A 27,791-nucleotide genomic window follows, 5' to 3' on the forward strand; every position below is an offset into this window, starting at 1 on the left:
CTAGTAGTCCTGGGGTATAGCTTCACCAGGTTGACACCTCATTTTGAGGTATGCCTGGTGCTGCTCCTGACATGCCCTCCTGCACTCTTCATTGAACCAGGGTTGATCCTCCGGCTTGATGGTAATGGTAGAGTGGGGGATATGCCGGGCCATGAGGTTACAGATTGTGGTTGAGTACAATTTTGCTACTGCTGATATCCCACAGTGCCTCATAGATGCCCAGTTTTGAGTTGCCAGATCTGTTCGAAATCTATCCCATTTAGCACGGTGATAGTGCCACACAACATGATGGAGGGTATCCGCAATGTGAAGACAGGACCTCTTCTCCAGAAGGACTGTGCAGTGGTCACTCCTACCAATATTGTCATGGACAGATACATCTGTGACAGGTAGGTTGGTGAGGACAAGTTCAAGTATGTTGTTCTCTCACCACCTGCTGCAGACCCAGCCTAGCAGCTATGTCCTTTAGGACTCGGCCAGCTCGGTCAGTAGTGGTGCTACTGAGCCACTCTTGGTGATGGACATTGAAGTCCTCCACCCAGAGTACATTCTGTGCCCTTGCCACCCTCAGTGCTTCCTTCAAATGGTGTTCAACATGGAGGAGTACTGATTCGTCAGTTGAGGTGGGGCAATATATGGTAATCAGCAGGAGGTTTCCTTGCCCATGTTTGACCTGATTTCAAGAGACCCCATGGGGTCTGGAGTAGATGTTGAGGGCTCCCAGGGCAACTTCCTCCCGACTGTATACCACTGTGCCGCCACCTCTGCTGGGTCTGTCCTGCCGGTGGGACAGAACATACGCGGGGATGATGATAGTGGTGTCTGGGACAATGTCAGGCTGCTGCTTGACTAGTCTGTGGAACACTTCTCCCAACTTTGGCACAAGTCCCCAGATGTTAGTAAGGAGGACTTTTCAGGGTTGACAGGGCTGGGTTTGCTATTGTCGTTTCTGGTGCCTCGGTCGATGCTGGGTGGTCCATCCGATTTCATTCTTTATTGACTTTTACAATTGAGTGACTTCCTAGCCCCTCTCAGAGGGCATTAAGAGTCAGCCACATTGCTGTGGGTCTGGTGTCACATGTAGGCCAGACCAGCCAAGGACAGCAGATTTCCTTTCTAAAGGACATTCGTGAACAAGATGAGTTTTTACAACAATCGACAATGATTTCATGGCCATCATTAGACTAGCTTTTAATTCCAGATTTATTGATTGAATTCAAATTCCTTCTGCCGTGGTGGGTCTCTGGGTTACTAATCCAGTGACAATACCACTACACCACTGCCTCCCCTATTTGCAACAGGTGCTACCTCAGGTAACGTGCATCACAATAAAGGCAAATTCCTGGTCAAGATGCAGAAGCAATGCGTGAAGAGGGTTGGGCTCACCTGGGAGGCTGTAACTGAACTATGGCATTTGTTTCACAAAGACTTGCCATTCATAGTGAAGGTCATCATTGTCCTCAATTTCTGTCAAAAGATTTGCTGGGCATCCACAGGAGTAAACCACTTTGTTTGGCTTTTGAATACTTGTTTTATTTTCTGCAAAATAGAAAATGAAGAGTTATTTAATGTTTTAGTTGTGCAGTGGTGGTTAGTAATTAAATACTTGATGTGCTTTACTGCTGTGTTTGCCCCTTCTGTATCTTGAACTTCATGTTTATTCTCTGTTGCCATACTACTAAACATACAAATTCGGAGCAGTAGTAGGCCACTCGGCCCCTCGAGCCCGCTCCACCATTCAACAGGTCATGGCTGATCTGATTGTAACCTCAGCTCCACCTTCCCGCCTACCCTCGATAACCTTTCACCCCCTTGCTTATCAAGAATCTATCTACCTCTGCCTTAAAAATATTCAAAGACTCTGCTTCCACTGCCTTTTGAGGAAGAGAGTTTAAAAGATTCACAACCCTCTGAGAGAAAAAGTTTCTCCTCATCTCTGTCTTAAATAGGTGAACTTTTATTTTTAAACAGTGACCCCAAGTTCTAGACTCTCCCATAAGAGGAAACATCCTTTCCACATCCACCCTGTCAAGACCCCTCAGAATCTTATATGTTTCAATCAAGTCACCTCTTACTCTTCTAAACTCCAACAGATCGCCTGTCCAACCTTTCCTCATAAGATAACCCGCCCATTCCAGATGTTAATCTAATAAACCTTCTCTGAACTGCTTCCAAAGTATTTGCATCCTTCCTATAATAATGAGACCAATACTGTACACAGTACTCCGATATGGTCTCACCAGTGCCCTGTATCACTGCAGCATAACCTCCCTACTTTAGTATTCAATTCCCTCGCAATAAACAATAACATTCTATTAGCTTTCCTAATTACTTGCTGTATCTGCATACTAACGTTTTGCGATTCATGCACCAGGATGCCAGATCTCTCTGCATCTCAGAGCTCTGCAATCTCTCACCATTTAGATAATATGCTTTTTTATTTTTTTAATGCTCCTTTGATTGAAGGGATAGTTCTTATTCTTATGTATGTCTGTATAGCCAACTGGTGAGTCACAGAGAATATAGAAAGCCCTCCACCTTTCTGCATTGTAAATTTGAGGTGATCCAAAACTCTTCTGCCCTTGTCCTAACTTGCACCAAGTCCCATTCACCCATCATCCCTGTACTGGTGACCTACATTGACTACTGGTTTAGCAGCACCTCTTTTAAAATGTTCATCCTTATTTTCAAACCCCTCCATGGCCTCGTCCCTCCCTATCTCTGTAATCTCCTCCAGTCATGACAGACCTCTATTAGTTCCTGTGGGGTTACTGCTTTTAAAGGCATCGTTAGTGTCGCTGACACTGGCAAGAGTGAGAATCAGCTGCTGCAATGCAACACTGTGAATGGCGTGCTGTAAATCAGCTCCTCATGATACCCACTTAAATTTGAATATGGCATAGTGAACATCTATTAGCTGGTGGAACTCATCCATATTGGCTGCCTGCAAGCAATCTCTTGGTGAGTTGAAACTAGCCATCTTGAAATTTGGAGCCCAAAGCTTCTGTAAGAAATGGAGCATTCTTGATGGATGCTTTTGCAGAACTTATAACCTGGGTAAATAAGGACTCCATGCAGTTACCATTGGGATTACTACATGCTGAATTGAAGATTGCAATTCCACCTTCTACCGCCTATTTTCATCTCTGTAGCATCGCCCAACTCTGCCCCTTCCTTATCTCATTTGCCACTGAAACCCTCATCCATGCCTTTGTTACCTCTAGACTTGACTATTCCAATGCACTCCTGGCTGATCTCCCATGTTCTACTCTCTGTAAACTTGAGGTCATCCAAAACTCTTCTGCCAAGTCCCATTCACCCATCATCTTAAATTGACTCCCGGGTTAAGCAATTCCTTGATATTAAAATAGTCATCCTTATTTTCAAATCCCTCCATGGCCTCGTCCTTTCCTATCTCTGTAATCTCCTCCAGTCCTACAACCCTCTGTGCTCCTCCAATTCTGGTCTCTTGAGAATCCCCTATTTTAACCACTCCACCATTGGCGGCTGTGCCTTCTGAAGCCATTCCATCTATCTTCCCCTCTTTCCTCCTTTAAGACACTCCTTAAAACTTATCTCTTTGACTAAGGTTTTGGTTATCTGCCCTAATTGCTCTTCACATGTCTCATTGTCAAATTTTGTTTGATTACACTCCTGTGAAGCACCTTGGGATGTTTTACAACATTAAAGGTGCTATATAAGTACAATTTGTGTTATTGCTGATTGGACATTGAACTCACCCACAAATTAACACTACTTCTGAGTCTATTTATCAATCTTTAAATCTCATTGGTTAAGGAGATATACTGTTTGTCCCGTCATTTACCAAGTTCCCAGTGTCCTGTTGTCTTTGCCGTGTCATTATCAGCTCGCACTTTCAGCAACGTAGAGGGCAAAACTATTTTGAGCTGAAGGGTAGAGGAAAAAGTCCAACTAACTGTGCACACTGTGAGATGCCCTGCTGTAACAAATTTCAGCCCATTGTGCTTTCTCTATTAGATACTTCTGCCTTTATATCTCAAGGTATCATCTGACTTACCATGAGCAATGCCATAATAAAATTACTAGTGTATGGTTGGTATGGTACATGCCCATATTTCTGCACACTTGCAGATTATCCACAATCAAAATGCCCTTCAAACTTTCTCTTCTAAGTAGATCATTTATAGCAATCTCATATGGAGTGATTTGCCAAGACCTCTGCTATCAGTTTCACATTGTGTTCCTTTGTTAGGTCTGAATCTTGCTTTTAAACATAACATCAGTGAAGATTGGGATATGGTGATCTGATGCACAGACATTCCTCCCACTTTTCCATCATGCCATGTATAATATAATCTGCGTAAACTTGCTATGTTCACTTACTCTTACATCCTTGCTAATAACTCTATCAGCATATCATTTATTGTATCTTCCACAACTAATATTCATGTGTTTTCACTTTTTAAATGCATACAAACATAGGAACTAAGAGCAGGAGTCAGCTATTCAGCCCCTCAAGCCTGTTCCGGCATTCTATAAGATCATGGCTGATCTGATTGTGGCCTCAACTCCATTTTCCTGCCTACCCCCAATACCCTTTGACTCCCTTGTTTGTCAAGAATCTGTCTACCTCTGCCTTTAAAATAGTCAATGACCCTGCCTCCACCACTCTCCGGGGAAGAGAGTTCCACAGATTCATGACCCTCTGAGAGAAAAAATTGCTTCTCATCTTCATCTTAAATGGGAGACCCCTTATTTTTAAACTGTGCCCCCTAGTTTTAGTCTCTCCCACAAGGGGAAACATCCTTTCAACATCCACCCTGTCAGGTCCTCTCACGATCTTATATATTTCAATATGATCACCTCTCATCCTTTTAAACACCAATGAATACAGACCCAATCTGTCCAACCTTTTCTCATAAGATAACCCTCTCATCCCAGGAATCAGTCAAGTGAACCTTTTTGGAACTGCTTCCAATGCAATTATATCCTTTCTTAAGTAAGGGGACCAAAATTGTATACAATACTCGAGATGTGGTCTCACCGCTGCCCTATACAACTGTAGCAAAACATCTTTACTTTTATATTCCATTCCCCTTGCAATTATCAACAACATTGCATTTGCCTTCTTAATCACTTGCTGTATCTGCATACTAACTTTGTGTTTCGTGTACTAGGACACCCAGATCCCCGTGCAATCAGAGTTCTGAAATCTCTCTCCATTTAAATAATAAGTTGCTTTTCTATTTTTCTGGTCAAAGTGGACACGTTCACACTTTCCCACTTTATACTCCATCTGCCATATCTTTGCCCACTCACTTAACCTATCTATATCCTTTTGCAGACTTCATATGTCCTCTTTACAACTTACTCTCTTACCTATCTTTGTGTCATCAGCAAATTTAGCAACCGTACATTCTGTCCCTTCATCCAAGTCATTGATATAGGTTGTAAATAGTTGAGGATCCAGCACTGATCCCTGTGGCACACCACGGGTTACAGCTTGCCAACCTAAATAACTCTAATAAATTAGTTAAATATGAGTTCCCTTTCACAAAACCATGTGACTCTGCCTGATTACATTGGGATTTTCTAAATGACCTGCTATAACCTCCTTTATAATAGATTCCAGCATTTTCCCTATGACAGGCATTAAGCTAACTGGCCTGTAGTTTCCTGCTTTCTGTCTTCCTCCTTTCTTGAATGGTGGAGTTCCAATCTGCTGGGACCTTTCCAGAATCTAGGGAGATCCATTATCTCAGCAGCTGCTTCTTTTAAGACCCTAGGATGAAGTCTATCAGGACCTGGGGACTTGTCAGCTTTTAGTTCTAATAATTTTCTCGGTACCCTTTCCCTGGTGATGGTAGTTGTTTTAAGTTCCTCCCTTCCTTTCAACTCTTGATTCACAATTATTTCTGGGATGTTATTTGTATCCTCTACAGTGAAGACAGATGCAAAAATCTGTTCAATTCCTCCGCCATTTCCTTATTTTCCATTATTAACTCCTGCGACTCACTCTCTAGAGGACCAACACTCACTTTACTTACTCTTTTCCTTTTTATATATCTGTAGAGACTCTTATCCATTTTTATATTTCAGCTAGCTTTCTTTCTTACTCTAATTTCTCTTTCTTTATTATTCTTTTAGTCATTCTTTGCTGTTTTTATAGTCTGTCAATCTTCTGACCTGCCACTGCTCTTCGCTGAATTGTGCGCTTTTTCTTTCAATTTGATACTATCTTTAACTTCCTTACTTAGTCACGGATGGTGTGTCCTTCTCCTAGAGTCTTTCTTTCTCACTGGAATGTATCTTTGCTGAGTGTTTTGAATTATCTCCTTAAATGTCTGCCATTGCATCTCTAATGACCTATCCCTTAACCTCATTTCCCGGTTTACTTTAGCCAGCTCTGTCTTCAAACCCTCATTATCACCCTTACTTAAGTTTAAAACACTATTCTTAGATCCACTCTTCTCGCCCTCAAACTGAATGCGAAATTCAATCATGTTGTGATCACCACTACCTAGGAGCACCTTTACTATGAGGTCATTTATTATTAATTAATCTTGTCTTGTTATACATTACCAGATGCAGAGTAGCCTGCTCTCTGGTTGGCTCTAGAATGTGCTGCTCTAAGAAACTGTCCTGAAAACACTCCATGAACTCATCTTCCAGGCTACCTTTGCCAATCTGATTCATCCAATCTATCTGTAGATTAAAATCGCCCACAATTATTGCTGTACCTTTCTCACAAGCTCCCATTATTTATTTTATTTAGAGATACAGCACTGAAACAGGCCCTTCGTCCCACCAAGTCTGTGCCGACCATCAACCACCCATTTATACTAATCCTACATTAATCCCATATTCCTACCACATCCCCACCTTCCCCTACCTATACTAGGGGCAATTTATAATGGCCAATTTACCTATCAACCTGCAAGTCTTTGGCTGTGAGAGGAAACCGGAGCACCTGGCGAAAACCCACGCGGTCACAGGGAGAACGTGCAAACTCCACACAGGCAGTACCCAGAATTGAACCCAGGTCGCTGGAGCTGTGAGGCTGCGGTGCTAACCACTGCACCACTGTGCCACCCCTTCCTGTGTACCCTGTTCTACAGTGTGGTTACTGTTAGGGGGCCCATAAACTACTCCCACAAGTGACTTCCTACCTTTACTATTTCTTATCTCTACCCAAACTGATACTGCATCTTCATTTTTAGAACTAGGGTCACCTCTCTCGATTGTGCTAATGTCATCCTTATTTTACTAATGTCATCAAGTATTTTCTTCAGCTAGGTCCCCCAAGCAGCTGACACAGCTCATTCTATCAAAGGTATATTGCCATGCTGGCACCTATTTTACATATCTGGGAGTTATCCTCCTCACCAAAAAAAATGTGTCTATGATGTTACCACGATTGCAGAGGCCTCATTGTTAAATCAGGATCTTCCTGCTTGCTGTCTGGCTTTTGCATCGATAAAGCATGCACACTCTCGTGCTTTACACAGTGTTCAAAGGGATGCACCAAAACAAAAATTTGCCCGAAGGCCATCCACTCAATGAAAGACACTCTTTGACCTGCCTGAAACTTGCTGGTCTACCAGAGCGAAGAGCTGTCCCAGACCGAGTGTTACAGACATTCCCTGGTCTAGGACTTTGTATTGAGGGATGCATTGAAGCTTGCTGCAACGATTGCAAAGCCCAAATGGGGAATGGCCACAATCTAAGGCCCTCCCATCATTGTTTCTTTTCCTGTGCACTGAGCCACTGAAACCTGCTGAACACCCTCCGAGGCTGAATGTTTACAAAAGAACTGAATTGGGGGAACAAACAGTAAGTGCACTGTGCAGCTCAAATGTATCTGCTTTGAATGTATTACCATCAATGTCAATGGAAACTGTGCGACTCAATGTAAATACAACTCTTATATAAAAAAAGTATCAGTAGCAACACTAATGGTGCAACACAATGTAATATGGATATGTAGTATCCTTTGAAGTGCAATAATCAAATGCAACAGCAACAACACTACCTGAATTGATGCCTTCGAAGTGTATTTATGACTTGGAAAGAATGTCCTCTTGGATTGTATTTGTATATATTTTGCATGGTTTGTGAATAAAGTTTATTTTGAGGGGAAAAACGACACCCTCTACAACTCATTTAACAAACATTTTGACATTTATTTGTGCCAGATAACAGGACTTGTTATTTGATTGGCTGCTATATTTTTATGCTATCAAAATCACATTCACAGAAATCAATGTTCAAAACCTGTGTTCATGCATTTTCAATCCAAGTTGTTAATTATGCTGAAAACCAGGCATTTGTTCCGTTTTTCATTTAAAAAGGAGAATGGTGACATGCTTGCCACTGTGTGGTATGATATAACGTGCAGTATCAATACATTGTGAAGCATTTACTTGATATTAATTACTTTGTATGCAAAGAGGTGTCCACTGAAACAGGCCTGATTATGTGTGTATTACAACTGTATTGACTGTCTTGTATCTGAGTGGTTTAGCAGCATATGCAACAGAGTCCCAATCTGCTTTTCTTATGTCTCAATGAATTGTTTTTTTTTATCTGTATCACCATTTTATTTAATTTATTTATTTTGAGATACAGTACTGAAACAGGCCCTTCAGCCCACCGAGTCTGTGCCGACCAACAACCACCCATTTATACTAATCCTACAGTAATCCCATATTCTCTAGCACCTACCTACACTAGGGGCAATTTACAATGGCCAATTTACCTATCACCTGCAAATCTTTGGCTGTGGGAGGAAACCGGAGCACCGGGCGAAAACCCACACAGTCACGGGGAGGACTTGCAAACTCTGCACAGGCAGTACCCAGAATCGAACCTGGGTCCCTGGAGCTGTGAGGCTGCGGTGCTAACCACTACGCCACTGTGCCGCAATGTTCAGTTCTCAATCTAAACCTGCCCTGCCCTGGACTGTAGATGGATGTCATCAATACTGAACTTGAGCTATCCTTTTTGTTTACTTAGACTCTGCAAAAATTTTGCGGAAAAACTAATATACATTTGACTGCTATGGTAGTAGGATTTCATGTTGACACAGTGATCAATCGCTTAGAAAGAAAGACCCACAAAGTATTAGTTATCCAATAAATGTTGTCTTTTGCTTTTTTTAAAATTAACCCATTTTGTCTGAGCTCTAACGATTGTTTGTTCATTTTTAAAAAATGATTCCATCATAATTATTGAGTTTTTCAATGATGACACAAAAAATACACAGTGTAATTTGCATTGTTTTTGAACCAGATAATATATCAGTGGTCCCCTCTGAGCTGTTGTCACATCTCTGTTATATATTTATTTCATATACACACAAAACATAATTCCCCATTTTCTTTCCTAAATAGTGAACTGGAAAGAGTACAACCTACAACTGCAATTTAAGGTGGCATATGAAAGGGATTTGCATCAGTTGATAGAGAACTCGGAGAGGTCTTTGCTGGTGTTTTATCTTGGACAAAGCCAAAGTTATTTCTTTGAAAGTGAAAGAGGATTCACATTCAGTGAACTTCAATTGGAGGAACATCAGGTGATCTTTTTAATTATTTAAATAATTAAGGGAAATTTCAGTTTTTAAAAAAAGTTTACTTAACCCACAAATGATGAGTATTCATTTAATTGCATAATTTATTTATTTCTGCACAATATGATTTACAATATATGGCGCAGTGGTTAGCACTGTAGCCTCACAGCTCCAGGGACCTGGGTTCAATTCTGGGTACTGCCTGTGCGGAGTTTGCAAGTTCTCCCTGTGACCGTGTAGGTTTTCCCCGGGTGCTCCGGTTTCCTCCCACTGCCAAAGACTTGCAGGTGATAGGTAAATTGGTCATTGTAAATTGTCCCTAGTGTAGGTAGGGAATATGGGATTACTGTAGGGTTAGTATAAATGGGTGGTTCTTGGTCAGCACAGACTCGGTGGGCCGAAGGGCCTGTTTCAGTGCTGTATCTCTAAAATAAAATATTGACCTAATTATATTATTTGGGAGAAAGAGTGACACCAATAAAAGTCTTAATGGAGTCTGTTATGGGCCTTTCATAAGCACAAGTGAAAATAGTCATATTCAGCCAGCTGTCACTGACCCCCTTTAAGTCTGGATCTTTTTTAGCTACTCACTTTTCTTTGAGGTATTTATATTAATTCCTCCCACTATATTCTCCCTATCCACTGTAACATTAGGAAACAGCTGCGTTGGATTTATTTTTAGCTCATATCTAGGCTACTAGGCAGCCTGCATTTTGAGTGTCCTTTTCCCTCATGATTTTATTTTTAAATCTCATTCAGTTCATTTGCACTTGATCCAAATTTGATTACCCTTTTGTTGCAAGGGTAATGAAGTCTCAAATCCCATGGGCTTTATTTTGCTTAAACTTTGAACAGAAATAAACCGTGCGTCTCAACTCTGCATTAGTTTTCAACAGAGTGTTACGACCGAGGTGGGAGGAGTGCACTGTCTTTTCTAGTTCCACTTCTCCACAGGTCACAACATATATTTAAATGTTTACCCAGTTACTGATGCATTCAGTCATATACTCTACTCTTTATCCCACAAAAAAATACACCAACCAGGTTTCTTTAATAAACAACAAAATTATAAGTTTATTATCAAACAAGACTTATCCAGTAATGAAGCAAAGCTTTAATACACAGGTTGAAATATGAAAGTTTCTTTTTTAAATCCCCAACAAACTCATACACACACTGAAAAAAAAAAGAAATTCTCTCTGCAGAGCTCAGGTACAAAAATAGACAAGAAAAAAGAATACTTTGGCCAAATACTTGCTAATTCTTGAAGAAATCCGGGTATATGTTGACAGGTCGTTGGGATCCTTTCAGAAGCAGTTCATTCTGGAGATGTTGTCATTTTTCAATGCATTTCATTACAAAGTATAGAAACACAGGAGATGAAAAAAAATGAAAACACATTTACACACTTATACTCATTCTCTCTTTACCTGTCGCTAATACAGTTCTGCTTTTTACCATCTTTGCACTCCGATAACTCAAAGCAAAGTTAAATCCTAGACAAAGCATCTGCGATTACATTATTTTTTCCTACAATGTGGATAAACATTAAGTGATAGGTTGTAATAGTAAACTCCATAAGAATAGCCTGGCATTTTGTTTTTGAAATTTTCCACAAAGGCTAGGGGTTATTATCAGTATATACCAGTGTCTGTCTGTAGTCATGGCAGACATAGACCTCAAAGTGCTTAAGAGTTAGTCATAAGCATAGGGCTTCTATTTCCACTCTTGAATATCTTTTTTGGTGTCGATTTAGCTTTTTGGAAAAGTATCCCACTGACCTTTCTATGCTTGATTCATCATCTTGTAGGACTGCACCGACTCCCAGGTCACTAGCATCAATTGCTACCTTAAAGGGCTTAGTGAAATTTGGAGCAGCCAACACTGGTTCATTAATCAAAATGGCTTTCAGTTCTCAAAAGATGTTTGACACTCCTCTGACCACACCACCTTGGTTTTCTTTTTTTTTAAGCAAATCTGTCAGTGGAGCAGTTATAGTACTAACATTTAGTACAAACTTGCGGCAAAAACTACACATCCCCAAAAACCCCATTATTTGCCATTTAGTCTTAAGGATAGGAAACTCCACCAGTGCTTGTACTTTCGCTGTTCTTGGCAACACTTGTCCTTGCCCTACTATATGCCGGAGGTAGGTTCCTCTCCCTTTTGCAACTTCAATTTTTGCAAGGTTTATCACTAAATCAGCTGATTGCAATTTTCTAAACAGAGCTTCTAGTTGTTCCAAGTGGTCCTTCCAAATGTCACTGTATACCAGCACATCATCAAGGTAAACCACACAGTTAGAAATACTGGTTACCACTTGGTTCATTAGTCTCTGAAAAGTGGCTGGGGCATTTTTTTAGCCCAAATAGCATCACTCAACCATCTGGTATGACAAAGGCTGACATTTCTTTAGGTCGGGGTGTTAAAGGAACCTGCCAGTATCCCTTTAACAAATCTATTTTTGTAAGAAACGTGGCAATGCCCACTCTGTCAATACAGTTTTCCAAGTGAGGAATTGGGTAGGAGTCTGTCTTTGTTACTGTATTAACCTTTCTGTAGTCTATGCAGAATCTAGTTGAACCATCAGGTTTAGGCGCTAATACCACTGGGGAACTCCAGCTGCTTTGACTGGGTTCAATTAGGTTGTTTTCCAGCATGTATTGGATTTCTGCTTTTACGTGGGCCTGTTTCTCTGGACTTAAGCAATAAGGATGCTGTTTTATAGGAAAGGATTCCCCTACATCCACATCATGTGTGGCTAAGGTTGTACATCCTGGCTTGTCCCTACAGATTCTTTTAAATACCGTGAGTAGCCATGTTAGGTCTTCTCATTGTTCTGCATCTAACTATGAAAGCATAGTGTCCAATCTACCTAACAATTCAGCATTAGCTAACCGAATAGCAGGAGGTTCAATTTGAGAATTGTCCAGGCCTCCTTCTGCCTCATCCTCACTCCCCCTTTCATCCTTCACTGTCCTTACTACCCGACATACCTGTACTTGCTTATCTTCCTCCCAGCAATGACATTGTTTCTACATATTGATATGACCGAGCCGATTCTTTTTCCGGCAATCTGGGGTGTCAATCAAATAATTTATTTTACCAATTCTTTTGGACCACTTTATATGGACTACTGAACTGTGCTTTCAGCAGTTCACCCTGTAAAGGCAGTGATACTAACACCTCATCTCTGATTAAATTGTTCAGGTCTGGGCATGCTTGTCTGCCCATTTCTTCATGGTTGTTTGGGAAGATTTCAAGTGTTCCTGAGCCACTTTGCAGGCTCTTGTGAGCCGCTCCCGGAACATGGATATATAATCTAACATGGAAGATTCGTCCCTCTGTTCTAAAAACTTTTCTTTGATTACTTTTAGAGGACCTCTTATCTCATGTCCATAAACTAATTCAAAAGGACTAAAACCATAGACTCATGAGTCCTCAAAACATTTTACAAAAAATGGAAGCACTTCTGTAACAAGAGAGAGAGAAAGAGACCCACATTTTTTTTTATCACTGTCATCCCACATCATGTTCTCTCCTTTATTTCAAGTTAACCCTTTGAGAACTATACAGTGTAATTTCTCTGCTACATAAATATCGGAACAAAACTGCAGTTCTATACAGAGAACACTTTGAATAGTGTATGGTACAAAGCAGTCCTACTTGCTTTTCTTCGTTCTGCTAATGCATTTCCTACATTATAAGGACATACTATATATGGAACGCCCTATGTGGACCTCATTGTTAGGACTCCATGACAGAAGGATGGAATTCAAAAGGTTTCCTTGCCTGAAGCCATTGAAAGGCAGATTCCTTTCATCATTAAACAGCACAGAAAAGAAATTCTAATCAATTCAGTCAAATCTGGTTTAAACAAAGTTAGTGGACTCAACCACTTACTGATTTGACAAGTGATGTAGCTAACTCACCTCTCATTTCTTCAGGCTTGATTCAAGTGTAATTTTGGTGTAAATGGTGGAATTTCTGGGATATTGGGTTTTGCTTTCTTTATCCTGTCATTTATACACTTGCCTCACTTTGGGGGCCAGACATACATTCTACCAGAATCTAGGGTATATTTTAGAATAGGTGTAATTTTGCTGTAGTTGATGTGTGCCCCAAATTCTGGTACTCTACACTATCTTTGCATCCAAAAAAATCTTGGAATTTCAGACCCCTATATCTTTAGCATATATTTGGGAAAACTTAAATATATACATAAGACAAAATAGGTCATAATTTGGTAAAATTAGCCCTTCCTGCCAGGAGAACTGAAACTGCTAAAAAATTGAAATCTTGTAACCTTCCTCTTTCTCTCCTGCAGGATACGAAGGCGCATTGCAAAATTTGATAGTGTTATTTTGATGATAGTATCTGAAAAAAGAAATGATCAATTTGAACAGCACAATTTTAACAGAAAATTTCATATATGATAAAAATAGGTAATATGGATAAAAATGATGAATTACCATTATAAATTATAATACCATCTTAATTCCACACATGTATTAAAATCTATGCTCTATAAAATGTGTAGCAACTAAGAAATCTTCCCGTATGACAGCAGTTCTAATTTTCCTGTATCACCAGTCTTTTCAGCCACGTTATGTGGTAGACCCAGCAATCAGCTAACATTATACCTCTTGTCCTTTTGCTTGACATTTGACACAATCTTTAGAAGATTGTAATGGCAGTAATAGCAGAGTTCAGCACTGAATCACACACTTGAGTTTGTAAAAGTAACAACAGCCTTTCACACCATTTTTGGAAGTATACAAGTTGCGTTAGTGTGTTAGCAGTTGTGACACAATTTCTGTTTTCAGTTGGCATTTGGAAGGTACTCGAGTTTGCTGTCCCAGTGACTATGGCCTGACCCTCTTGACTGGCAGCCTTGTCACACTCACCACATTTAATATGAAATATATTTTGTTCTTAAACCAACTATAATAGCTCATAATAAAGATTTCAGCAAAATCTCCATTACCACTGAGCAAGGATAAACAAGAAGAGGATATTTCACTTGTTTATTTTGTCGTCTTTCAGCTATGATTTACTGCTTTGGTACCTTTTGTTTCCAATGGCTGTAAGAAGTAAATGCAACTATTTGAAGTAGTGAAAGTTGGGGAGGATATTTCGTGGAATTTGTCAATGTTTTCTGTTGTCATGACATTGAATTCTTCTGTTCAGACCGTTTGCTTTAATGAAGAGACAAAGTATGTCATTCTGAGTATTCAAGGAATCCCTGGAAAATGTGTAGATGGGCAGCTGTGTATTGACATATCTTTAAAAATCAGGCGTCTTTCCAATGGTGAGTCATTATAATTATAATGTGATTTGTAACTTTTATGCTGCTATGAACATTCTAAAACTTGTAAAGCATTTTCAATTGTAAAAACGTGTCTATCATGTGAATGATCATCTCCAACCCCCACCAGAAACTGCCTACTGATCACATCCCCCTTCCTGGCCAGACTCTCTGGCTGAACTAGACTGTTCATTATCTCACATCCTTTTTGACTCCGAATTGAGTTTCCAACTGTATATTCTCTCAATGACTGCCTACTTCCACCTTCATAACATCACCTGCTTCTACCTCTGCCCTTCTGCTGCTGAAACCCTCATCCATGTCTTTATCGCTTCCAGATTCAATTATTCTAATGGTCTCTTGGCTCACTTCCCATTCTCTGCCTTCCATAAATTTCAGCTCATCCAATACTCTGCTGTCCATACCCTATTCTAGTCCAACTCGCCCTTTATCCCTATTCTTGTTAACTTACATTGGCTTCTGGCCTCCTAAGAGCTTAATTAAAATTTGAGTCCTTGTGTTTAAATTCCATCATGTGCACTCTCCGCTCTATCTATGTGACCTCCTGTAGCCCTTTGTTCTATCCAGGACTATATCTACAAGCACTTTGAAATTTACAAGTTTAGTTTAATAGGGATCTCAAGTGTTATCAGCAGCTGTGGTATACATGGAGGTGGGCTGAAGCATTTGTTCTTGATATTAATAGAATTTGTTCTTGGTATTAATAGAGAATGAGAGAGTATTGCTCTTGATATGTTTTGAAAGCAATCCATCTGGCAGGCACTGATCTTTGAGAAATGATGCGACAGTTATCAGTTGTTTGTGCTCCGTTATGAGAAAGCCTTGTGCTGCCATACTTTGAAAAGGTTTTTTTCAGACAAAACAACAGATGTGCAGCAAGATCTATTGTAATAGCTTGCTATGTATGCTGTGGGGGCTGAAATTCAAGTTCGGCTGGGGCATAGAAGCAACAGGTCATGGATCGACCGCATATTATACACCCCACCTGATTTCCTATTCCATTATGCAGGGTGTGTAATGGGTGGTCAATCGTGCTACCTGCCAAAGTTGGATTTTCTTTCCCTGTGCAGAAAACAATGGGGAGGAATTGGGTGCATACACCAAGCTGATGGATGATGTTATAGTGATCTGCCTAAGGGCAGGTCCTCTACTCATTTCTCCACACCTCGCAGTCTTGCACTTTCCTCTTCAGTTGCTCTTAGGAACTCCCATTTTCAGTTTCGAGTTGTCTAACATCATCATTCTCTTTCTCCCTCTTGGTCTACATCCCACTAATTTTCCTTCAATCACCTCCTTCAGTAAGTTCTCGTGCCTTAGAATATGGCACCTTGTCATAATCCAACCTTGTTGCCTTTTCTTGATGATATTCACTAACGATCTATCCTGGATGATGGCACCAGGCCAAAAGATTTCCTCCTCCACACTTATCATAGTATCAAGAACATTCAGGGCAGATATAGTACCAAGTTCATAAGAAGGTAAAAATAAAAAGGCCTTACATTCCATTCAGCTCATCCCGTTATTATGTCTGTGTTCCGGATTTGCACATTCTGCATAAGCCTCTCCTCTTCCTTAAATTAGGAATTTGTACATTTCCTTTCTTTGACCTTTGTCCCTACAATGCTCTCCCTTTTCTTTTGTCCTCCTGGAGGCAGTAATTCATATTGTAGAACAGTTAAAAGGCAGCTCTTCAGTATTACAAACAAGTGACTGTTATGCACTTTTGTGCCTAGTCAGTGAATGTCGATTGGCTATTTGACTGTTAGGAGCATCACAACTCCACGCAATTTGTTCCTCAACAACATTTTCACTAAAACTGGCAGGAGTCTGCTGGAAAGTGTGCAGGTCTCTTTCTAGATGGTGGCCACTGAGCTCGAATGCAATCGCCCACTACTGTTCCACTGAAATCAGGGATTACAGATCAGATCAGGACTTAAAGTTAAAACAACCCGAGTCCATGGATCACACTAGGTGAACATTTGGACCATGATATCCATTTCCTTTTTGAATATTAAGTCAGTATTCACTGCATGAGGTGGCAGTCTAGTCCAAATGTTGACTAGTTTAAAAAAGTGCCTCCTTTAGTTTGTGTTTTCCTTAATGTATATTCTCATCTCCTGATTCTATTGTCTTGGTCCAAATGGAGAACCCCGTCACATCCACCTTATTGGTTTCCTTTATGATTGTAAAAACTACCATTATATCAGAGGAACATAGGAAGGGAGTGGACCATTTAGTTCCTCGAGCCTGCTCGGCCATTCAATGAGATCATGGCTGAAATGTGACCTAACTCCATATACTCCCCTTTGCCCATATCCTTAAAACTGCTGTTTAACAGAAATCTATCAGTCTCAGATTTAAAATTAATGATTGACTCAGCATCAACTACCATTTACAGAGAGTTCCAAACTTCTACCCTTTACGTGTGCAAGTGTTTCTTAACTTCATTCCTGAAAGGTCTAGCTCTAATTTTTAGGCTATGTTCACAGTCCTAGATTCCCCAACCAGCAGAAATAGTATCTTTCTATCTACTCTATCAGTTCCCCTTAACATCTTGAAAACTTTGACCAAATTACTGCTTAGTCTTCTAAATTCCAGGGAATACAACCCTAGTTTGTGTAATCTCTCCTTATGATATAACCTTTGGAATCATTCTAGTACATCTACTCTGTATTCTTTCCAAGGCCAATATATCCTTCCTAAGCTGTGGTGCTCAGAACTGAACACAGTACTCCAGGAGTGGTCTAACCAGGGATTTGCTAGCTGTAGCATGACTTCAAACTCTTGTTTTCTAGTCTTCCAGATATAAAGGCCAACATTACATTAGCCTTTTTGATTATTTTTGTAACTGTCCATGGCATTTTAATGACCTATCTACATGAACCCCTAAGTCTCTTTTGACTTCCACTGTTTCTAACTTTTCACCATTTAGGAAGTACTCTGATCAATCCTATGTAGATTCAAAGTGGATGATCTCACACTTGCCTATACTGAAATCCATTAGCCATAGTTGTGCCCATTCATTTAATCAATTAATATCTCTTTATAATTTTATGCTTCCATCTACACTGCTTACAATGCTATCTATTTTCATATCATTGTCAAACTTGGATATGTATTCCTCTACCCGTCATTTAACTTGTTAATAAATATAGTGAATAGTTGAGGCCCCAACATAGATCCCTGTGGAACGCCATTAGTCACATCCTGCCAATTACAGTATCTGTCCATTATCCATATTCTCTGTCTCCTGCAACTCTGCCAATTTCCTAACCAGCTCAATAATTTGCCTTCAATTCCTTGAGCTTCAGCTTTAGCTAACAGTCTGTTATGAGGGTCTTTATCTAATGCCTTCTGGAAGTCCATATAAGTAACATCAATAGACATTCCTTTCTCAACTACTTTAGTCACCTCTTTGAAAAATTCAATCAAGTTAGTCAGGCATGACCTAGCCTTTACAAATCCCTGCTGTCTCTCTCTGATCATTTGAAAGGTTTCATGGTGTTCAGTCACTTTATTGTTAATTGCAAGCTCCAGTAATTTCCCAACAACAGATGTTGGGCTAACCGGTCTGTATTTCTCTGGTTTCCTCGCTCACTTTTCTTAAGTAGATGAGTGACATTTGCAACTTTCCAATTTAAAGGAACAATTCTTGAATCAGGAGAACTTTGCAGTGTTCTCACCTACTTCCATTAAAACCCTAGGATGAAAACCATCTGATCCTGGGGTTTGTTACTCTTTAGTTCCATTATTTTTCTCAGTACTGTTAATTTGCTTAAATTAATTATTAATTGTCCCTGATTCAATATTAGTTTCCTTGTGAGGTCCATCATGTTATCCTCTTCCTCCACTGTAAATACTGACGCAAAGTAATTATTTAACATATCTGCCATTTCCTTATTTTCCCTTATCACCATGATCATTTTTAAGAGGTCCACATTGCTCCTGACCATCCTCTTTTTCCTAATATAATTGCATAAGTTTGTGTTGATTTTGATATCCCTTGAAAATTTCTTTCCATATTCCCTTTTTTTTTTAGCTCTTATTATCTGTTTTGTTACCCATTGCTATTCGTTCTATCTCTTCCATTTGCCAGGATCTGTGCTATTTTTTTCAATATTTTATCTCTTTCTTTTTAGATTTATATTGTCCTTTAATTCTTTGGTCCCCCATGGCTACTTTTTTGGGGAGGTAGAATTCTTGCTCTGTAGGGGTATAAACTGGGTCTATAATCACGTTAGATAATTTTTTTGAATACCTCCTACTGCTCTGTTGTTTTAACCATTGACAGATTTTCCCAGTTATTGTGGGCTGTCTCTGCCTCATCCCATTGAAGTTGGGCTTACCTAAATCTTGAATCTTAGTTGCAGTTTTGTGTTTCTCCCTTTGAAACATAACTGTGAATTCCAACATATTATGATTGCTAGTAGATAAATATTCATGCACCATTAGGCTGTTAGGTAATTCTGGCTCATTTAATCATCATATCCTCTCTTCATTTAGTTTCTTCAGGCTGTCTTTTAAGGCTTGGAAACATCTGTTAGTCTTGTTTATTTCTTTCCAGTGCCTCTGTCACCAAAGCATTCTTCTGGGATTCTCCCAATCGACCCCTGTAACTTCAGTGGAAGATCGCCCAAACTCCTAATATGTCTTATTTGGGGTTTCTGGCAAAGTTATGTGGTCAATCAGGAGAACCTCAGAGGAAATTTCCAGCATCAGTCTTTTTGTAAGTGTGAAAGTAAAACCAGATCACAGTTGTCCAAATGAGATCTTATCAATGCTACCTTGGAGTTAAATCCAAGTGAGGAAAGCTTAGCTTTTCAGAAACCAATTTAATAGTTATTTACAGGTCAGAGATGCTACAAGGTCTCTGCTTAAGAGAAGAAGCTAGCATTGAATTATTCATTGGATAGGAGATGGCATCATATTATTACATATCAAAAAACTTACAAAGAACCAATGAAAAGCTTACCTAGTCACTCAGTACCCACTCAGTACAAATTGAAGGAAGAGCTGGAACTTTAACTGTTCTTTTCTCCTGGTAGACCATATGCAACATTGTAGTATATCCAAGCTTTGTTTATTCAATTAAAAATATTTAATTAATTGCACTCACCGCTATTCAGATTCCTTAGGATGAGCCGTCCTGTTAATGATATTTGGTGCTGGCTCTTCCCCAGTGGCTCAGTAAGTATCCAGTGAGTAGCAGTGAGACATACAGTGAAGGCAATCCCCAGACTAGATCCCTACTCTGATCTCAGTTAGCTAATCTCAGCCAGCAAGGAGGTAGGCACACTAAAACGAGTTCTAGAATTTGTATAATTTGTACAAGTTGGATAGCGTCTACATTTGCAACTAATTAATACATTTTACTAATGAGGAATGTTATTAAGCTATTTATGAAATCATAGGCCACTGATTACTACAACAACAACTTGTATTTATGTAGCACCTTTGACATAACAAAATGCCCCAAAGTGCTTCAGAAGAGTGTTAGATAGCAAAATTTGACACTGAGTCACATAAGGTGATATAAGGGCAGGTGGCCTAAAAAGTTAGGTTTTAAGGAGCGTCTTAAAAGGAGGAAAAAGACATTGAGAGATGAAGAGGCTTAGGGAGGGAATTTCAGAGCTTAGAGCCTTGGCAGCTGACGGCATGGCCACCAATGATGGAGCAATTAAAATCGGGGTTGCTCAAGAGCCCAGAATTGGATGAGTGTAGCCATTTTGGAGGGATGTAGGGCTGGAGGAGATTACAGAGATAGGGAGGGATGAGGTTATGGAGGGATTTGAAATCTAGGATGAGGATTTTAAAATTGAGGCATTGCTGGACCTGAAGCCAATGTAGGTCAATGAGCACAGGGGCGATAGGTGAATGTGATTTGATGGAGTAAGGACATGGACAGCAAAGTTTCGGATGACCTCAGGTTTACGGAGGGTACAATTTTAAAAACTTCTTCCGTGGGATGAGATTCTGGGCAATGATAACCCCAGGATGTTGATGGTGGGGAATTCAGCAATGGTAATGTTGTTGAATTTCAGGGGGAGATGGTTAGATGCTCTCTTGTTGGAGATGGTCATTGCCTGGCACTTGTGTGATATGAATGTGGCGAGCCAGTCGAGTTTTTTTTATTCATTATGGGGATGTGGGTGTTGCTGGCTATGCCTGTATTTATTGCCCATCCCTAATTGCCCTTGAGAAGGTGGTGGTGAGCTGCCTTCCGCTGCAACCCTTGGGGTGTAGGTACACCCACAGTGCTGTTAGGAAGGGAGTTCCAGGATTTTGACCCAGTGCCAGTGAAAGAACAGCGATATAGTTCCAAGTCAGGATGTTGTGTGGCTTGGAGGGGAACTTACAGGTGATGGTGTTCCCATGCATCTGCTGCCTTTGTCCTTCAAGGTGGTAGAGGTCACGTGCTTGGAAGGTGCTGTCGAAGGAGCCTTGGTGAGTTGCTGCAGTGCATCTTGTAAATGGTACACACTGTGCATCAGTGGCGGAGAGAGCGAATGTTGAGTCAAATCTAGAGGTAATAAAGGCATAGATGACGGTTTCAACAGCAGATAAGGTGAGGCAGGGGTGAAGCCAGGCAATATTGGAGCTGCCTGGAAGGGTGCAGCTCCAACGACACTCAAGAAGCTCAACACTATCTAGGACAAAGCAGCCCGCTTGATTGGCACTAACATTCACTCCCTCCACAACCGATGCACAGTGGCAGCAGTGTGTACCATTTACAAGATGCATTGCAGCAATGCACCAATGATCCTTAGACAGCACCTTCCAAACCCACGACCTCTACCACCTAGAAGGACAACGGCAACAAATGCATGGGAACAACACCACCTGCAAGTTCCCTTCCAAGCCACACACCATCCTGACTTGGAATTGTATCGCTGTTTCTTCACTGTCACTGGGGCAAAATCCTGGAACTCCCTTCCTAACAGCACAGTGGGTTTACCTACCCCACATAGACTGCAGTGGTTCAGGAAGGCGGCTCACCATCACTTTCTCAAGGGCAATTAGGGATGGGCAATAAATGCTGGCTTAGCCAGCGATGCCCACATCCCATGAATGAATGAAAAAAAAGTGGAAGTATGCATTGATATGTGGTCAGAACCTCATCTTTGGGTCAAATATGACGGCAAACAGTTTGGTTCAGCCTCAAACTGTTGCCAGGGAGAGGGATGGAGTCAGCAGCTAGGGAGCAGAGTTTGTATCAGGGACCGAAGACAATGGCTACTATGACAATGTTATAACTATGATGATAACTACAATTAAATGTGACTAATTCTTGAAATTTTAATTTTTCTATTGTTTCAAAGATTAGTAAGCTCTTGCATCTATGTCTGTCTAGTTTTATTCCCTTCTGTCATGAGGGTACGAAGATCCACCCATGTTATCAGCCATCTGGTACTTCACCCCAGTGGGAAATCCTCATGTGAGCCTAGATGGTGAATATCATCATATCATCAGACTATTCAACAGTGGAGGGCATCACAGCTGAGCTTAATGTTGTTCTCACCTGATGTCCATAAGTGCTTTATTGATCCAGTATGATGATGGAAATTGGAATTGGAAAATTGGCTCCCTTTTTCTTTCTTAGCTTAGTAATGCGAGACCAATTGTAGAACCCCAACCAATCATGACGATAACCAAGCCTTTTAATGCAATACAGACTTGAGAGCAAACCTTGAACTTTGTTCGTCTGTATGGCAGCACATAAAGCCATAGGAGGAGATTCACAATTCTGCGAAGTTTGAACTCTAGTTTATGTTTGCATTTGCATTCCAGTTCATCAAGTTCTCTCCATCTAGATAATATATTATGGCTGTCTTGTTCTCAATTTCACATGCAGACATAACGAGCTATGCAAAATAAAAAATCGCATTCGGGCAACCATGCAATTTCTAAAAGTCATACAACAACTGCCTACGAAGGTGGTGGAAGCGAAGCGATCAATGATTTCAAAAGGAAATTGGGTGGGCACATGAGGGAAATAAACTTACAGGGTTACTGGGATAGAGCAGGGGAATAGGACTGACTGGATCACTCTATAGAGAGCTGGCATGGACATGATAGGCCAAATGGCCTCAATCTGTCCCATAACACTCTGACTCTATAACTGCCTTTAGCTCTGTGTTTTTTCCATGTAGGTAGCCAAAGGTTTGGTTTCGAATTTTTTTCTCATTGCCTTGCTTATTAAGAATTGTGTTCCATCATAATTATTCAAATTGATTTGCTGTCATTTAATGATTTAAACAGGTGTTCCAATGGAGAAAGAAGAGCTTCAGCAGTTGCTGTTTGGCTTTGATGAAAAACGCTTCACAAGGATGACTCCAGCCTTGTTTTTTCTCATCAAGGAGTGGAAGAACAAACTGATGCAACCGTCCTGCAGCAGCATACAGGACTCACTCCCTCCACAACCCATGTACGAGTAAGCATTGTCCGAGAACTCTGGACAGTGAGGCAGTTAGAGGGCTGAAGATGTTTTCTAAGCTGAATTGGTAGCTATGTTAGACATATTTATTGGCAAGCAAGAACTTTGACACTACACTTTTCAAATGATCATCCTTGTTTACAAATACAAAATATAGCAGAAAGGGAAAAGAGCTGGTGATTAATTGCTAAGTTAAGATCTCAGTTTACCACATCTCTGAGATTGGTACAACATTAATGTTATTTGTAGGAGCATTATTGTTAACTGCTGATAGTTGTTAAAGGTGTAGACCTTAAAAGCATATGACACGGCTTAAACAAAATTAACTATGTTCTATAAATACATTTAAAAATCCACAAACTTTATCAGGTTAGGGAATGCAATCTCACACAAGTATAATTGTTTGCCTGAGAGGAGGAAAAAGAGCAAAAAATAAAAGTGAGACTTGTACATAAACTAATCTAATAGTTTAGTAACAGAATCTGCTAGTATGTATGTCAATGAATGAAACTGCCTTGTATCAGGATATCAGGTTCATAGATTATATCACTATGATAGTTTACTGGTAGCCATATAGGTAAACTTTATTAATTATAATGCCTAGGAAATAAGGAAAGCTGAAAATTGGATGCACCAACCTCTGCCCCATCTTGTCTAATCTGCATTGGGAAAGCTCACACTAAGAGTTTAGTGGAGTAGACCATCAAAACTATTAAAATGTAATTGTACATTTTTTTCCACACAGATTTATTTAATGTTAGGCAGGTTCAAGATGATGGTATTCTTGCCTCAGAGTCATGTTGTGAGTTCAAACTCCATTCCAGGCTTTGAGCACATCTAAATTGATACTTCAGTGCAATATTGCCAGAGGTGCTAGCCTTTGCATGATACAGGCTTTGTCTGCTTGCTCAGATGGATATTAAAAATCCCATGGAAAAAAGCAGGAGGTTCTCCTGGTTAAGTTACCAATCATCTTTCAATTAAAATCATCAAAACAAATGAACTGATCACTCATCTAATTTCTGTTCATAGCTGCACATATTAGCTCCTGCATGTCAAACTGCACATCAAAACAATTCTCAAATGTAATAAAGTGCTGTATAAGAGCAAATATTTCGTTAGGCAAGTCTTGGTGTGGCCTTGCATTGCATGACACAGATACTTGATCAGAATTGAGACACATCATTGCTGAGCTGCAATGTAAGACCTTCGTGGCTCTTTGATTTGTAAGTCTAGAAAAGCATTGAGGAAGACTAGAAGAAAAATGCAATTTGCACACATTCTTCAATTGGTCTACATTACATCCCATTTTGCTACTAACATATATTCATTCATTTTTCAGGGCGATTTTCAACAAGTGTTACTTTGTAAAAGTATGTTTGAAATTAATCAAACCAATAGAATATAATTGCATTTGTCCTATTTTCTCCAACTAGAAAGATCTGTATATCCAATTAGTTTCTACATTCCTAAAAACAATGTTGTGGGATATAGATTACCAAGGGTTACCTCACTCACTGTCTAGTTCTCTTTTTGTATTATCATGTAATGGTAGCATATTACATCAGAGTAATAATACAGTAACAAGCTTGAGAGGGAGTCTAGTGAGAGAAAGAGTGCAGTTGTGATTAGTGACCCCTGCAGCAGGCCTGAGCCCAGTCCCAGCAATGAGCATAGATTATATAATTTTGTAGAATGCATGAGAGCTAAAATTTATCTGCAGTAAACACCCGCTAATCCAATTGATCAGATGGCATAATTAACTCCCTCTGATTATAAGGAAAATGTCCAGCAATTAGATATAATAAAGTAATATTTGTGAATAGGTGTACCTAACCTTTGTAGCAAAGTCACAACGGTGACCGTAGCAATTCTAATTATAGATAATTAGGGATAACAGCGAGGTTCTGAAGATTTATTTTAAAATAATTTATTTTTAACAGAGTAAGAGTCAGAGACAAACTGAAATTGGAAAGTATGAGAGGCATATAGAGAAAATAAGAGGGGGACAAACAGAAAGTTAGAGGGAGACAGAAAGAATTTCAGACTGGGAGACAATCAGAAACAGTTGTTGGAATATGCACTTTTTTGTAACCAATGCAAAGGAGATCCACTAGTATGTATATAAATATGATTTTTGAATGCAGACTAATCCAGTTAATTCTACTTTTAGAGAAGCTGCCAAAGCAGTTAAAAGAGCAGAGAGTGATTACTTGGAAACATTGGAGTCTTCCTTTCACACACCGTCCTCAACACATGGGTCTCCACGTGAATTCCTACGACATCTCAGTAGATTTTTGAACATGGTGTTAGATTACTCCACTGACCAAAATTCCAGACCTGTGCTTCACCTCGACAGGCAAACCATTGAGAGTCTGCCCCACCAGTCACTGAATATTTCAAACGCCTACGTCTTAGAATTGTTGGTGCAGTCAGATGAGCCGTTAATATTTTTACTGCCAGTGAATACTGAGAACTTTTTGAAGCAAATAAAAGAAGATGAAAATATTGGAGAAACTGAGAAAAAGATACAGCAACTTCTCATTACTAAACTTCAAAGCACAATCAGAAGAGTATTGGAAATTCCTATTTTTCAGAATGAGAAGGTTTTAAAAAAGCTCATCCATCTACTGAATGAGTGTAATTATCCCTTTCCACTGCCCCAGTTCCCTCAGGTCAGTGTCTCACAACAGGACAGCCAAAAGAAAAGAAATCACACACAAAAAACATATCACACGTTTTTGTTACTGAAGACATTACAAACAGTGAAGACATTTTGGGATAAGAGGCAAAAGCTTTTTAGGCAAAACAGGAGTGCAACCAACCGGTCAATCTGCAAACTGGAGGAGCTCAGCATTGACTTTGAGCGTTTGTCATATAACTGGATTTTGGTTCCAAAATTGTACAATATACACAATTGTGTTGGCTCCTGCAGGATTCCCTTGATGGGAAATGTATCTAATCATGTTGTCTTACTTATTAAAATGCAGGAGCAGGGGCTTCCCACAAAACGAGAGCCATGTTGTGTCCCAGTGGAGTATTCTGAACTGCTCCTGGCTGTTGTCAATGATCATAGCAGCATGATTACTGTGTACAAGAACATGGTGGCAGAAGAATGCAAGTGTAGATGACTTCGGCATCTTGGCACATTTCATGAGTAAAATATTGACTGAATAGACCAACTTGATTTTGAACATCTATGGTGACACATTCTCTCAACTAAGTTGAGTATTTTCTTACAGTACTTCATACATGGATTCTGGAACCCAGATCGTGCTTTATATCGATCCAGTTTGGATCATGATTTGCTCATTAGTTTTCAAATGGGGCAAAAATGGAAAATCCCAAAATTTCACGCATTCCCCATTGATGCAAATAGTTGACACGGATTTTGAAATGAGAAAATAGCTGCATCTTATTTGACTTTATACGTATACTCTCCTTAGAAAATGGGCCACAACAACTTTCTTTATGCAACGACGCACTGGAAATAAAATCAGATATTCACAATCACGTTAAATGAATGCTAATCTGAATCTCTCAGCTGTTCATCTAAACCAGTGGGAATCAACCAGCTGGAAAATTTCAATTCCATGGAAGTTTGCTAGAGATGTGTGTGTGTGCTTAAATAGTTCTGAATAAAATACCCACCTGTGATATCATATAATGACAGCTATATTGGAAACCGTCAAAAGTGTAAGGATGGATTGCAAGTCAAAGTGAAAACAGGAAATTTCCATAGACTTGAACTGAGCTCACTTGTTTGCTTTAGTGCATATGAAGCTACAGAGGACACTGTCTTGCATGCACTCCATGAAGAAGCAACACAATATACTGGCCTCTAATTAATGACGACGCCATAACTGAATAAAAAGGTTAACATTTTATTTACCAATATATTGTGTACCTCTATAAAATTTATTGGTTGATATGGAAGTTCTCTGGCGTTCTTAAAGGATTTTCTTTTAATGAAGCATTCATCTTAATTGGCTTTATTTTTCAATATACACCCATGTGTTCTATTTCAATAAACTTTTATGCATGAATGTTTTTGACTCTATGCTTTGCTGTTGAACGTGATGAAGGTATGCATGAAATGAAATTAAGGTGGAAAATTACATCACAAGTTCAGTACCTTTAAGGGAGATGACATGCAGAAACTGGGTGCTTTCCAACAAGAGGGAAAGTGGGTAAGTTCATGTTGCTGTTTCAGACCTCCTAATAATCACTTCAGACCCAGTAATGGGAGCAGATCAAGGTACCACTCGAGTGGAAGACAATTATAGTTTAAAGTGAGGACAGGTTTTTTCAAAGATTTCCTAGAAAAGTTTAATTACTGCTATTTTTTCCAATTAGACTGGAAAGTCACTAGTTCTCTTATTATATCTTTGTTTTGTATTTTATATTATTATCCAACATTTAACAATAAAACTTTACTTCTATATATGGCAATGGTCTTTGGAGTCATTTGGAGTCAG

General features: G+C 39.8%; 1 protein-coding gene across 1 annotated transcript in view; it reads left to right on the forward strand.

Annotated features, from left to right (window-relative positions):
• amh (anti-Mullerian hormone) overlaps nucleotides 1-27,628 on the forward strand; it is a 42,551-nt gene extending 14,923 nt beyond the window's left edge. The window contains exons 5-8 of the mRNA XM_068015886.1: nucleotides 9,375-9,556; nucleotides 14,741-14,861; nucleotides 23,139-23,310; nucleotides 25,487-27,628. Coding sequence (XP_067871987.1) covers nucleotides 9,375-9,556; nucleotides 14,741-14,861; nucleotides 23,139-23,310; nucleotides 25,487-26,444 — 1,433 coding nt within the window. The 3' untranslated portion in view covers nucleotides 26,445-27,628. The remainder of the gene's footprint in view (nucleotides 1-9,374; nucleotides 9,557-14,740; nucleotides 14,862-23,138; nucleotides 23,311-25,486) is intronic.
• Nucleotides 27,629-27,791: the final 163 nt, after the last annotated feature.

The sequence above is a fragment of the Heterodontus francisci genome, chromosome 36, assembly GCF_036365525.1.
Source record: "Heterodontus francisci isolate sHetFra1 chromosome 36, sHetFra1.hap1, whole genome shotgun sequence".
NCBI lineage: Eukaryota > Metazoa > Chordata > Chondrichthyes > Heterodontiformes > Heterodontidae > Heterodontus > Heterodontus francisci.